Source organism: Cynoglossus semilaevis, chromosome 1, assembly GCF_000523025.1.
Source record: "Cynoglossus semilaevis isolate Cse_v1.0 chromosome 1, Cse_v1.0, whole genome shotgun sequence".
Classification (NCBI taxonomy): Eukaryota; Metazoa; Chordata; class Actinopteri; order Pleuronectiformes; family Cynoglossidae; genus Cynoglossus; species Cynoglossus semilaevis.
The window spans coordinates 31,420,373-31,431,743 of record NC_024307.1 but is presented as its reverse complement, the minus strand read 5'-3'; the positions used below and the strand labels follow the sequence as shown (position 1 = coordinate 31,431,743).

The following is an 11,371-nucleotide window of genomic DNA, read 5'->3' as shown; positions in this document are numbered from 1 at the left end:
GAGAAGCAGAATTATTTATTAGTTTCATTTAAATATTTGACATTTCAAGCCAATATATATATCAGCGGGGGGACGAGACTAAAACGTGACTTAGTATTTGTATTTGTCAAGATCTCCAGCAGAGTAAATCTTTTTTTTTCGCTAGATGGCAGTAGAGTTGCCATCACTCCAAAACATATGGGTCAGATTATCACCCAACATAAACTATTGTGCACATCTTTGCAGTATAATCATTACATTACACACATTAATAATATTGTGCACTGAATGCAATGCAAAAATTAAATAAGTTGCATTTTATTTGGGAAATTTGGTTCCAGCAATACATTAAACAAGACTAATATTGATAAGAATTTTAATGCCATTAAATCAAGCTGTGCTACAGTAGATTTTGTTGTTAACAACTTAAGCAACCAATTTTTGATTGATACTATGAATGAGAGCTGATTTGGTTTCAGTGCCAGAATACTAAAATAAACCACTGGCATCTGAAGAATGGGAATGTGGAACTGGTGTCATCCTATCTGTACAATCAATAGTGCAACAGTTTCCATCATGTGAGCCAAAATAAACCGTTAAAACTGAATAAATATGTATATGATAGAATATCAGTTTCAACTAGGAATATAACCATGTTATATTCCTAGTTGAAGAAATGGTTTCTTTGTGTCCTATGGACAAAAACATCAAAATGTGTCAGACTATGACCTGTTTAAACACTTCCAACACCCATATGTTCAACATAACAATAACACATTACCATTAGAACATTCTTAGTTTCCATTTGAACCCTATTTGTATATTCACTGCAAAGCACTGCAATCCTAGTGCAGGCTGACTATTGTCCTGAAGCCCAGACTGTGATCGACTATAAAAGGTCACAAGTGAGACAGCACCCACTGGTGGGCAGCCAAAGATTCCATATTTGAAACCAGCAAGACATTAGTGCTGGAAGAGTTGTCCAGAGGCAGCACCTGACCAAGGTCACACATACCAGCCAGAAAAAACACACCGTGCAGCTTCACTATGTCTTCATTCACACAAATAGCAAACAGCATGGCAACAGCTGAAAATATCAACACTTTTTAAGAATCCACTGCTGCTAAACATGTGCATCATGTGTCTGTCCCAGGTTTTTTTTTTTTTTCAAGGCTCCGGCACCAACTATTAGATCATTTGTTTTAAGGTTAGTGTAATGTGATCAGACCAGAATGAACTTAAATCCATGCAGTTACACTATTAAATTGGAGGTCAAAACACAGTTGAGCAACAAGACTGGCAAACGAAATTAGGACACAGTGTCACTGCCAAGGAATTACCTGTACCAGTACCATGGGTATCAGTGAAGCAATCGGTTTTAAACCATGGGCTCACAAACCACTAAACACTGTATTTAGATGACCAGTGGCATTTCAGGCACACAACTGACCAGAAGCTCATAAAGCAAAGGACACTGGGAAATATTTTTAGCCAGAGTTATATCAAACCTGAAGATGTAAGTCTTCATTGTTAGTAAATGTTTGTAATTATCATTGACCACTTTACATTAATCTCTATAGATAAAAACCCAGCAAATAACACACTGAAACAAAAGGCTAACACATGACTAAATGGTAATAGAGGACACTATGTAATATGAGAAAAAAATCAAACATTTGGTTCAACATAGACATGATGTTCTTACTTGTTCTCAATTTAAGACTGCAATCTCAATCACAAGATCATTTCTGGGAACAGGTTGTTACACTGAGCTTTTAGCCCTGCTTTGTGGTCAAAATGTGTTTACCAGTGCTGTGCAACATGAAATGGTTGTTTACAAGCAACAGGTCTTTGTTTTTAAAGCATTGTGTCATTGTGGGACAAAAACTAGCATTTGTACAAGTATTGATGTTTACTGGTTACTTGAGTTAAATTACATATTCAAGTCAGGGCTCTTACTGTATATAAGAGAAGGCATCGAGAGACACTAGTGTATCTCACCACAATGTAGAGATTCTCATAACTTAACCACATATTATCCAAAGTACCAATACTGATACTCCTTCAGGTCGGGTTTCAATAAATATGCAATGAACTAAAATGTGGTATGTCACCCACACCACAGTGAGGACACCAATCATGGAAGAATCTCTTAAGGCACATCTTCTTGTGTTTTGTTAAATTATTCTCATAGTATCAGAACAAATCTTCTTGATAAAGTACCCATAAGGACAGTAAGATACTGAAGTGCAGTAGGAAAACACAAAACAGCTGGTTGTAGTGATAAGGAGTATCAGGTCAATGGATAGGTACATGTACTGCACATGCTTTCACATTCTATGAAAATTTGAATGAATTATCAATTATAAGATAAAAAATAAAAGTATTACTTCCCATTTAGGCAGTACCTAAATGGCTTTTTAAGTGCACATGACCCTGCAGATAGAACTGTGTAACCTCACTTTTATGAACGTTGACTAATCCCCAGGCAGATATTTAATCTCTCTGTCCATTTATTTATTATCGGTTAGGTAGAAAGTGGCTGTACTTCATCCACAGGCTACGTGTTGAGTTGGGCAGATATGACCTGGAGATGGTCAAGAAATTTCCATTAAGGGGAAGCAGTGCTAAAGGATGAACACTATTGTAACACTCATGATAATCATTAAAACAATGTAATGAAATCTGAACGTGGATTAAGTTTAATCCTTAATGACATCGGAGGTAGGTATACATTCTCTCAGTCTGTGCTTTAACTGTGGTTAGGTATCTGTCAGTGGTCAAAGTGCTGTTTGGCTCTGCAAAGCAGAATTAAAATTCCCTTCACCAACATGACTCGCTGCCCTCTCTGGTGGCACAGAGATTTCCTGGAATGCGAGGAGTGTGTGATAGGTTTGAATTTCAATACGCAGCAAAACCATGTGATATCACATCAAATTGCAGGCTTATGTTTACCAACTTTAGTCCAACTTTCTCAAAATGGATCTAGCACTTTGCGTTGCTGTCATGCACATGTTGATGTTTTGATTTCTTAGTGGTACATGGTTACTGTCCAGCAGGAAAATCACTCTTCCACAGCAGTAACTTTCACTCTGTCGGTATAGTGTTAAAAACAGCCATTATGTTCAAAAACTCAATGACCTGCATAGCAGTGTTATATACAGTACTGTACAGTAGGCCACAGAGTCCTGTGACTAATATGATGACATGCAGTGTGTAGGTGTGAGCTCAACCCATAGTGCCGACGCCAAGTAGGATAATGCCTACAGACAGTTTAATATTCTTCTGATTAACAGAAGGATATTTCAAACGAACGTCAACATTCCTGTACTGAATGGAAAAATCTTCAAAATGACACCACCATCACATTGGACAAAATTCCATAAACTATAATAAACAAAAATGGGCCAGGAGTGAAATGCATGGACATGTGGGCCAGATTCGGGAGATTTCTACCTCAGAAATCATGTGTTTTGTAGGTCAGGTAGGAAACATGAAATGAAGCCCTCCCACCCCCTCATCCCTAAGGAACAAACAGTCTTATCGGGTGACTTGGATGCCCCGCGGTAAAAGAGGCCTCTGACCTGGCAGACTACTCCAGGATAGCAGGCCTTTAATGTGTGTGATATTTGCTGCAGGTGTGTCACGGCCAGGCCAATTTCACAATATAAAACTGGTATTCTAACCACACACACTGTGGTGGATGGAGATGATTCATGCTGACACGCAAGATATGAAGCACCAGCAGCAGATGCATGTGCTTGACTGAATGGCCTGCCAAGGGGAGAGAGTACAGCTCAGATTCTTCTGGCTGCAGCAGCATAAAAAAATTCTTCAGTATTTTTCCATTAGACTTGATGCATGTGTGTCTCTCAGCTCCCTGTCTTTGGGGCTGCAGCACAAACTAAAGCAGAAAGACTATGTTACACAATGACAAAGATGAGAACTAAATGAAATGGAGTATTACCTGTGATAAAGTACATACTGTACTACTGGGAATTTGCAGATGAAAACATTTCTAAACATGAGGCAAAAATGTTACACATTTATAGGCAACAAAGTCAATCATGTTGTTCCATGCATTTATGGCCGTAACCATGCAAGGCTCAATGCTGTCCCATTTTAGCACAAAGCAAATGCTATTTTGTTTACGTGCAGTTTCAGTTAAACCATTACTCAGGTTTTGTTACTTCACAGTGGCAGTAATGCAGTAGTTTTACGTGACAATACTTCAGTGCAATACTGATGCTTCATCAAGAAAACATTCTTTAAACCCATCGGTAAAACTTCAGGCAACATACAGTGGTGAAAAGTAAGTGTGTCAGTGGCCTTTTCTTCCCTTTGGCTCCTATGAAGAGCTACAAACATGGAATGGTGGTCTGCAGCTCAAATGTCCCACATGTGTGTCAAAAGCCTTTGATTCATCTGACTCTCATTAGTGGGGTTTACAAAACCAGGTCCTGGCAGTCTCTATGGAGACACCCCCGTTAAAAGAAGTGAGAAATGTCACACAAACCCTGCAGGGTCACACAACCCACTAATGTGTTTGTCTGCAGCACTACAGCAGTGCATGTGCACTAGCTGCTGTTTATGTGACACACTGACCTGACAAGAACCTACTGTAGAAATTAATTGAATGGAAAAGTATACATTTCAAATTAGTTAAAGCAGAGACAGTTGTGGTCAACATTTTTTTTTACTTCACCAGGATTGTGTGTTTGCTCAGCTAGAAATCCAGAATAAAGTCCACAAACAACTTTAAGTTTCAATTTTTTATTGTCCAAAGACAAGACCTAGTTCAACATTAAGAAAAGCCGGCATCAAAAAAAGCTTGGAAAAATAATGGGCTTCTGGTTGGGAGTGGGGGGGGGGAGGGAATAGGGACATTCAGTAATTTCTTTGCACATCCTCATTTAATTACATAAAAACCAAACATTCTATGAGCCATCCTTTTAATAATCTGTAAAGTTTTTGCATTGAAAAACCTCCATCTCAGAGGTATAAAATAATAATAAAAAGAGATATTTATACAGAACATACATATGAATAGTTGTAGTGGGGAAGGGAAAAAAGGAAATGGCATTTAAGGCATTCAGATTTCCTCAGTGTGACACAAAGTCAACACCAGGACAAGAGCAGCATCACAAGACATCGTCTTAAAAAACATCTGTGGCACAAAATACAGTATTAAACCACTAGCTACGTCCTCCCTTTCACTCCCCTACACATACGACTCCTAGCCTGAGTGTGTTTACAGCTGCACCACACATTCAATGTACCTGTAAACCACCTCACGTTAAGTCAACAAAGTGTCTAGTGTTTAAACAAGAGTGTCCCCTAAGTTATGTCCCCTCACAACATGATGTGACCATCGCTTTATATTCATCTGCAAAAATGTACATTTTAAAATTGTGCAAATTTTTGTACTTCATTCTTTAAAAAAAAAAAAAAAAATTCAACTAACACTGAAGCTACAAAATGACCGACCGCACTCACTAACGCGCAAGCTTTTTACTTTTAACCCCCGAGTTTGGAACTAACTGGCTACAAATAGCTGAACTGCATGTACAAAAGGGAAAAAAAAATGTAGAAAACATGACACCACTGGCAGCATCATTTACATATGGGCAGAAGTGCTTTTACCCACAGGAAATCATTCTAATCCCTCCCATAGTTCAGCACTCCTCTACCACGGTACCAGCCGAGGAGGAGTAGAGCTTCTTTTTGACGAGTCGGAAACCTGGACTCAATTTAAGTACGTGTCTAAATGTTGGGGCGAAGCAGGTTCCCATGAGGAGAAAGTCCCTTAGGCTGGGCCACGCACTGCTGTCCTGCTTGAACACAAGAGTCAACTCAAACGTGGGCACCACAGTGGCATCGTAGATGATGCGCTCCAGCCGCTTGCAGCCCTTGTCCAGCTCCAGGTGGACATAAAGGACACAGCCCCGCAGGCCGCAGGGCTCACAGGAGGACAGCCTCAAGACTTCGCGGGCTATCCTCCTTGTCAGCTTCTCTGGTACCAGCACAGAGGAGCAGTGCAGTGTTGTTTTCTTGGCTCGTGACAGGCAGTTCTCAAACATCTTGGCCAGCTGTTGACAGGTTCTGTCCTCAGCCACATCCACAATCCTCTGAGGCTCAGCTAAGCAATGGTCCCAAAAATCCAGTTCTGAAACAAAGGATTTATTGTTATGTTGTGCACCACAAACATCCAACCTGTCACTAAAAGTTGTCCACAGTTGTTAGCTTAGCAGGCATGATCTACTGCCGAAATACTGATTTAATATTGACGGCGGGGGGAGGGGAAAAGCTGTACTTGTTTTTGGTAACACTGTTAAAACATGCACAAATGAGCTGGATGATACAACTGTACACTATGATTGAGCAGCCTATATGGGCTGAACAGGGCTACAGAACTAGGCCACTCTGGCTGTATTCAAATGACTAACAACAGTAATTATATATAAAATACTGTTTTTCCTTTAAATAAATAAGAACTTACATCACTTGGTTTAAGTGTTCACTGCAGCTGCCGCTTCCGTTGTTTTACTGACGTGTCCATCCCAGTAGAGGGCGTGCTTCATTCGCAGCCTACACTATTCCGTGAACTTCAAGCTCTTTTACCGAGTACCGATGGAACGGGACTGGCCTATTAGTAAATAGTTGTGGTGTAGTGGTTGTATTGCATTTTGACAGTAGGCTTTTGTTTTTGCATCCATACTTTTATATAGTTCTACAGGATTCAGATATCAATAAAACATTGTTTTTAATAAGTTAAACTTTCATGCAAAGTTTGACTTATTTAAGCACTTCAGAACTAGAGAAAGAATTCCTTTTCAAAAATAGGTCAAAAACAGCAACATGTGCAATTTAGGAACACAAGGGAATATATGCTTTTTGTTTTGCATTTCCAAATATTTTGTTCAGAATAAGGAACAATTAAAGCAAAGTGTTAAAACCATAAACAAAAATACAACACCATTAATATAACCAGGTTTTCATGATATTGTCAGTTCAAAGACTTGGTTGTTTCGTCCACCTCAGAAAGCTCTTTGCTAACAAATATTCAAAACAATGCCTGATATACATATGAAAATATATTTGTTGTTGTTGTTTTTCTTCCTGTTGTATGAATTCACTGAGACGTGTCAAACATCTGTATGTATAGTTTGTACTGCCGACTGTCTGTGTGCAGTACACTGTAATGTGATGACTTCATTCTCTCCCGCTACCCCCGCCCCTCACCACTGCTGCAGCCATGCAGTACTGTGATAAACAAGCGCACAACTGGCTGAAACAAAGAACAGGCAGAAAACACAGTGAAAAACAACCCAGAACCTACCTTTCTCAATGCAAGCTTGGTCATATCTTCGGTCAACCAGTTCCGAAATACATTCGCTGCTTTTGGTCTTTAATGTGCTTGTGGCAACCATGTTGGCAGTGTTTGTTTTCCAGCACAGTTTCTACAAAAGCTTCCTAGAAAAAACAAGAAAAATAAATGAATAAATACGAGCGGCAGGTCCGCGTCACCTCAGCAGAGGGTTCATTAACATCAACGACACACAGGTGCGCCGCTAACGCTGCTGCTACAGTCAACGAATCACCAGACATCAAACATACACAGCAACTCAAGTGGCAACGGAACCGCAGGACTCAGTTTCTCCACTCACCTTAAATATTATTTAAAAGAAAATAGTTTCTCATAAATACGTTCACACCCACACGTCCCCTCCTCACACGTACTTAATTAAACACACTCTCAAACAGACACACAAACACTGCGCCTGACAAACTTCCGACTAGTATTTATACCCTCCTACTCTCAGCTGACCCGTGGGCTTGACCAATCAAAGAGCAGCTCCTGCGCCAATACTGTGCTGCTGCCACACATACACAAAAGACCAGCAGCAAGAGCATGTTGTTTACTTACTAATCAAAATGTGTTGACGTTTCCTTATTACTTATAACTATAACCATACAATATGGTACTAAACGTAGGCGCCGCTGCAGGCATGAAAATGAGGCTCTTCTGCTAAACCAGAGGCGTTGTTTACATTGTTTACAAAGGGATGAGAGGACTTGTTTATTGGCAAAGAATCTTACAATGTGGTTATTTTTAAGCAACACATAATCGAATATACGGCCTGGTGTTCTGTTAATGGAATTCAGAAGTAGAACTTAAATGAAGGAACACTATTTACTGTACCTATGAGAACTCCTATTGCAGTGGTTCCACCACAGTGATCTCTCTGAGTACCACCATGATGTCCAACATTAGAATACAGCAGCATAGGCCTTCACTGTTAGCTTCCACCACACAGGAGAGATGTTTAGAAAGATGTTTATGTTTAAATGTCATATTAATTGTGCATGGTATGTTTCAGATTTATTCAATTGAAAATGTAAATGTGAAAATCTGAATTTTCCCCACATACCACAGTTTGAGAACTACTGTCCTATTGGATTTATGTTCAGGTAAATCTGTCCTTTGCCACAGCAGTCACAACAGTGTTGATAAAGACCCTCACATGGCATAACCAGCCAGGATATTCTGCAAGGCTAGGGGCTGCAGGGATTCAAACCTCAGACACCATGCCTGGCATGGAAAAATCCTACCGGTGCATTTCATTATTGCCTCTGAAGTAGAACACCTTTTTTGTGGTAACTCACCTGAGCTTTGATTGTGCATAATAGAACAAACTGTGTCAACTGTGAATAAAGTGAGCAAAAGAAAAAGTGCACAAAAGTCAGTGGAGACGTCTGTGACCTCTCTTCACACGAGGAGGGACGATGTCTGGTGTTTCTATTTTATATGTACTGTAGGTGTGAGCAAGCGTGTGTGTGTGTGTGTGTATTTGGTAGGGAAGAGTGATCACAGGTGTTCATCTCATCAGCACTTTATCCCTCACCGTACACTTTCTCCACAGAGATCTCTTCACTGTAACTGGATCTTCTGCTCTAGCACCCAGCAGCTCAGCTGATTGCTGGCTTAAGTGTAATGGAATCCAGGGCAAAAGAGAGAAAGAGAGGGAGGCATGAAGGGAGAGAGAGACAGAGAGAGGGAGAGGGAGAGAGGGACGGCGGGACAGAGGGAGAGAGAGAGAGAGAGAGAGAGAGAAACCTCATGTCAGAAGTGGAAAACAAAAGCTCCTTCACAGACAAGTCACATGCTCTAACACAGTGGTGCACAGTAACAAAGTAAATGGAATTTGTTCTTGTACTTAAGTAACATGTAAATGGATCTGTACTTTACTCAAGTCTTTGTATTTGGAGAGACATTGTACTCTGACTCCATTACATTTCAAAGAGATAATTTTTACTCCATTGCATTTAATGAAAGCTCTTTTTTCTTTTTATCAAAGCGAATCAAATAATGAGGTCAAAGCGACTCTACAGCAAACACACCAATTAGGGTGTTGCTGTGAACTTCTTTTGCCTTATTTGTGCAAACTTTTTGAACTAGAAGAAAGGAAGGAAATGACTAATTTTATTTAAAGTGTCGTCTCTGCCTGCATAAGCAAAATTTTCCTCTTTTAAGAATTCACCCTCAAATTTAGTAGACTCAGTTTGGAACCATAACTCATCAAGATACTTAAGTGTATATGAAAGCAAATTATTTTACATTTCTACTCAAGTGGATATTTTAGGTGAAGTAATATTTTATATATCTATACTTCCAGTCAAGTACATACTGTAGTTAGTGTACTTTGTCCACCACTGCTTTAGCATTAGCTGGTGTTTCTCCTGTTTATACAGCCAATGGCTGATTTATGTAAAACGCAACAAGCTTGAAACATCATACATTTCAAGCACATAATTCTATTGTTGGACAACAGGAGACTCAGCATTGCAGGATTGTATGGATTATATGTTGAAGGGGGATTGACAAATGTAATGGTTTGACCTCAATTTGAGTGGAGACAGAAGGTCGTTGTTTTTTGCTGAGAAAGCTTTCTTGCACACCGAGCAGCCTGCATTTTACACTGCATCATAAAAAATAAAAACCCTTAACAGGTATTGAGAATAGAACCATTCCACTGATTGTATGCAGGTCAATCTGGAGGAGACGAATAATCCTGACAATAAAAATATGTAACAAGGTCTGTGCCAAATTAAAGTTTGTGTGAATATTTAAATGATATATTTGAAGTTGGACAAATCATGTCTTAAGTGTGGTATTACATAGCTGTAAAAATCACATGCACATGTTTAGATGTACACGCTTCATAAAAGTATGACACATTGAATAGAATGGTGAAAACATGGTTGAATATTCCTGTCATAACACTTCTTGTGGAAGCTGGTATCAATGAAGAACAAAGTTAGTTTCTTTGTTTGTTTTTAAACTTTAAGTCATAGAACATGTTGATCCGACACCTTGGTCTCTGTAGATGAAATGTTCTCCTGTTTTTTCATAATACAGTGTTAGTCAGGGGAGAAGACTCTCACTGAAACAATAGGCAATACAGTTATTTTATATTAAACATAATACAAAAATATATATGCAATGCCCCATATATGCATTTTGCACCAAACTTTATAACCTTGCAGCTGGAAAGTGCTAGAATATTTAGGGCACTTTCCAGTCAGCATAAATTGTTCACTTCTTGTACAAAGGTTTATTTCTCTGTCATGATGGCCGACTCAGTCTAAGTTGCACCATTGAATTCAAATCAGTCTGTCTCCTTTGCCCCTGGCGTCTGCTCATCACCGTCACTCCCTTCTACTCAGGGACGGTGCAGTGAAAATATGTTTGTGAAGTGACTCTGTGCTCCATCTCCCGTTTCCTTGGATGTGGCAGCGGCTGTTGTGTTTCAGGTTACTGATCCACGTCAACTTAGATGAACCTCCTGTTGTGGCCTGTCAGGATGCTTTTATGCAGGCGGCGTTTGAAACGTGCTGCTCGCTGCACCAAGTGTTAAGCCCATGAAACTTTACAACAGCAGCCCTTAGCTGACTTGGCAGTTTTAACGGGAGATAAAAAACTGCACGTTGAGGACTTTCCTGTTGGTTTCTGTGTCAGTTGCTCTTGTCGGGATTTCAAGAGCTTAAGAATTTTTCAAGAGCTGCCAAGAGTCTTTTCCTGAGCTCTGGTGGAGTTTTATTGTTGTTTTTCCAAATTGACATATAGATATTTATTCTTTAGACAATTCATTAAAATAAAAATAACTCATTGCATTTATTAAATATTAATATTCAATTCAATAATAAGTCATTAATAAAGGTATGTCTTGACCAATTTATGGATTATTTGCTGTTAACATCACAGCATTTTGTCCATAATTCTTTATTTTAAGTATAAATTCTATTCTGAAGATATGTTCTATTCTTCTATTCTATTTTCTTTTCTAATTCAGCTATTACTACAAACTATGGCTATTTCTGGAAAAACATT

General features: G+C 39.2%; 1 protein-coding gene across 1 annotated transcript; it reads right to left on the bottom strand.

Moving 5' to 3' along the window:
- Positions 1-4,873: 4,873 nt before the first annotated feature.
- On the bottom strand, positions 4,874-7,787 carry LOC103390244 (DNA damage-inducible transcript 4-like protein). Its single transcript, XM_008326031.2, has 3 exons — positions 7,647-7,787; positions 7,319-7,452; positions 4,874-6,145 (listed from the first exon to the last, which is right to left on the bottom strand). Exons 2-3 carry the CDS (start codon positions 7,407-7,409, stop codon positions 5,655-5,657), a joined length of 582 nt encoding a protein of 193 aa, XP_008324253.1. The 5' UTR covers positions 7,410-7,452; positions 7,647-7,787; the 3' UTR covers positions 4,874-5,654.
- Positions 7,788-11,371: the final 3,584 nt, after the last annotated feature.

Coding starts and splice junctions, on each gene's coding strand:
- LOC103390244 (XM_008326031.2), bottom strand. CDS start 7,409: ATGGTTGCCACAAGCACATTAAAGACCAAAAGCAGCGAATGTATTTCG. Junction 6,146..7,318: donor CCAAGCTTGCATTGAGAAAG/GTAGGTTCTGGG, acceptor CCTTTGTTTCAG/AACTGGATTTTTGGGACCAT.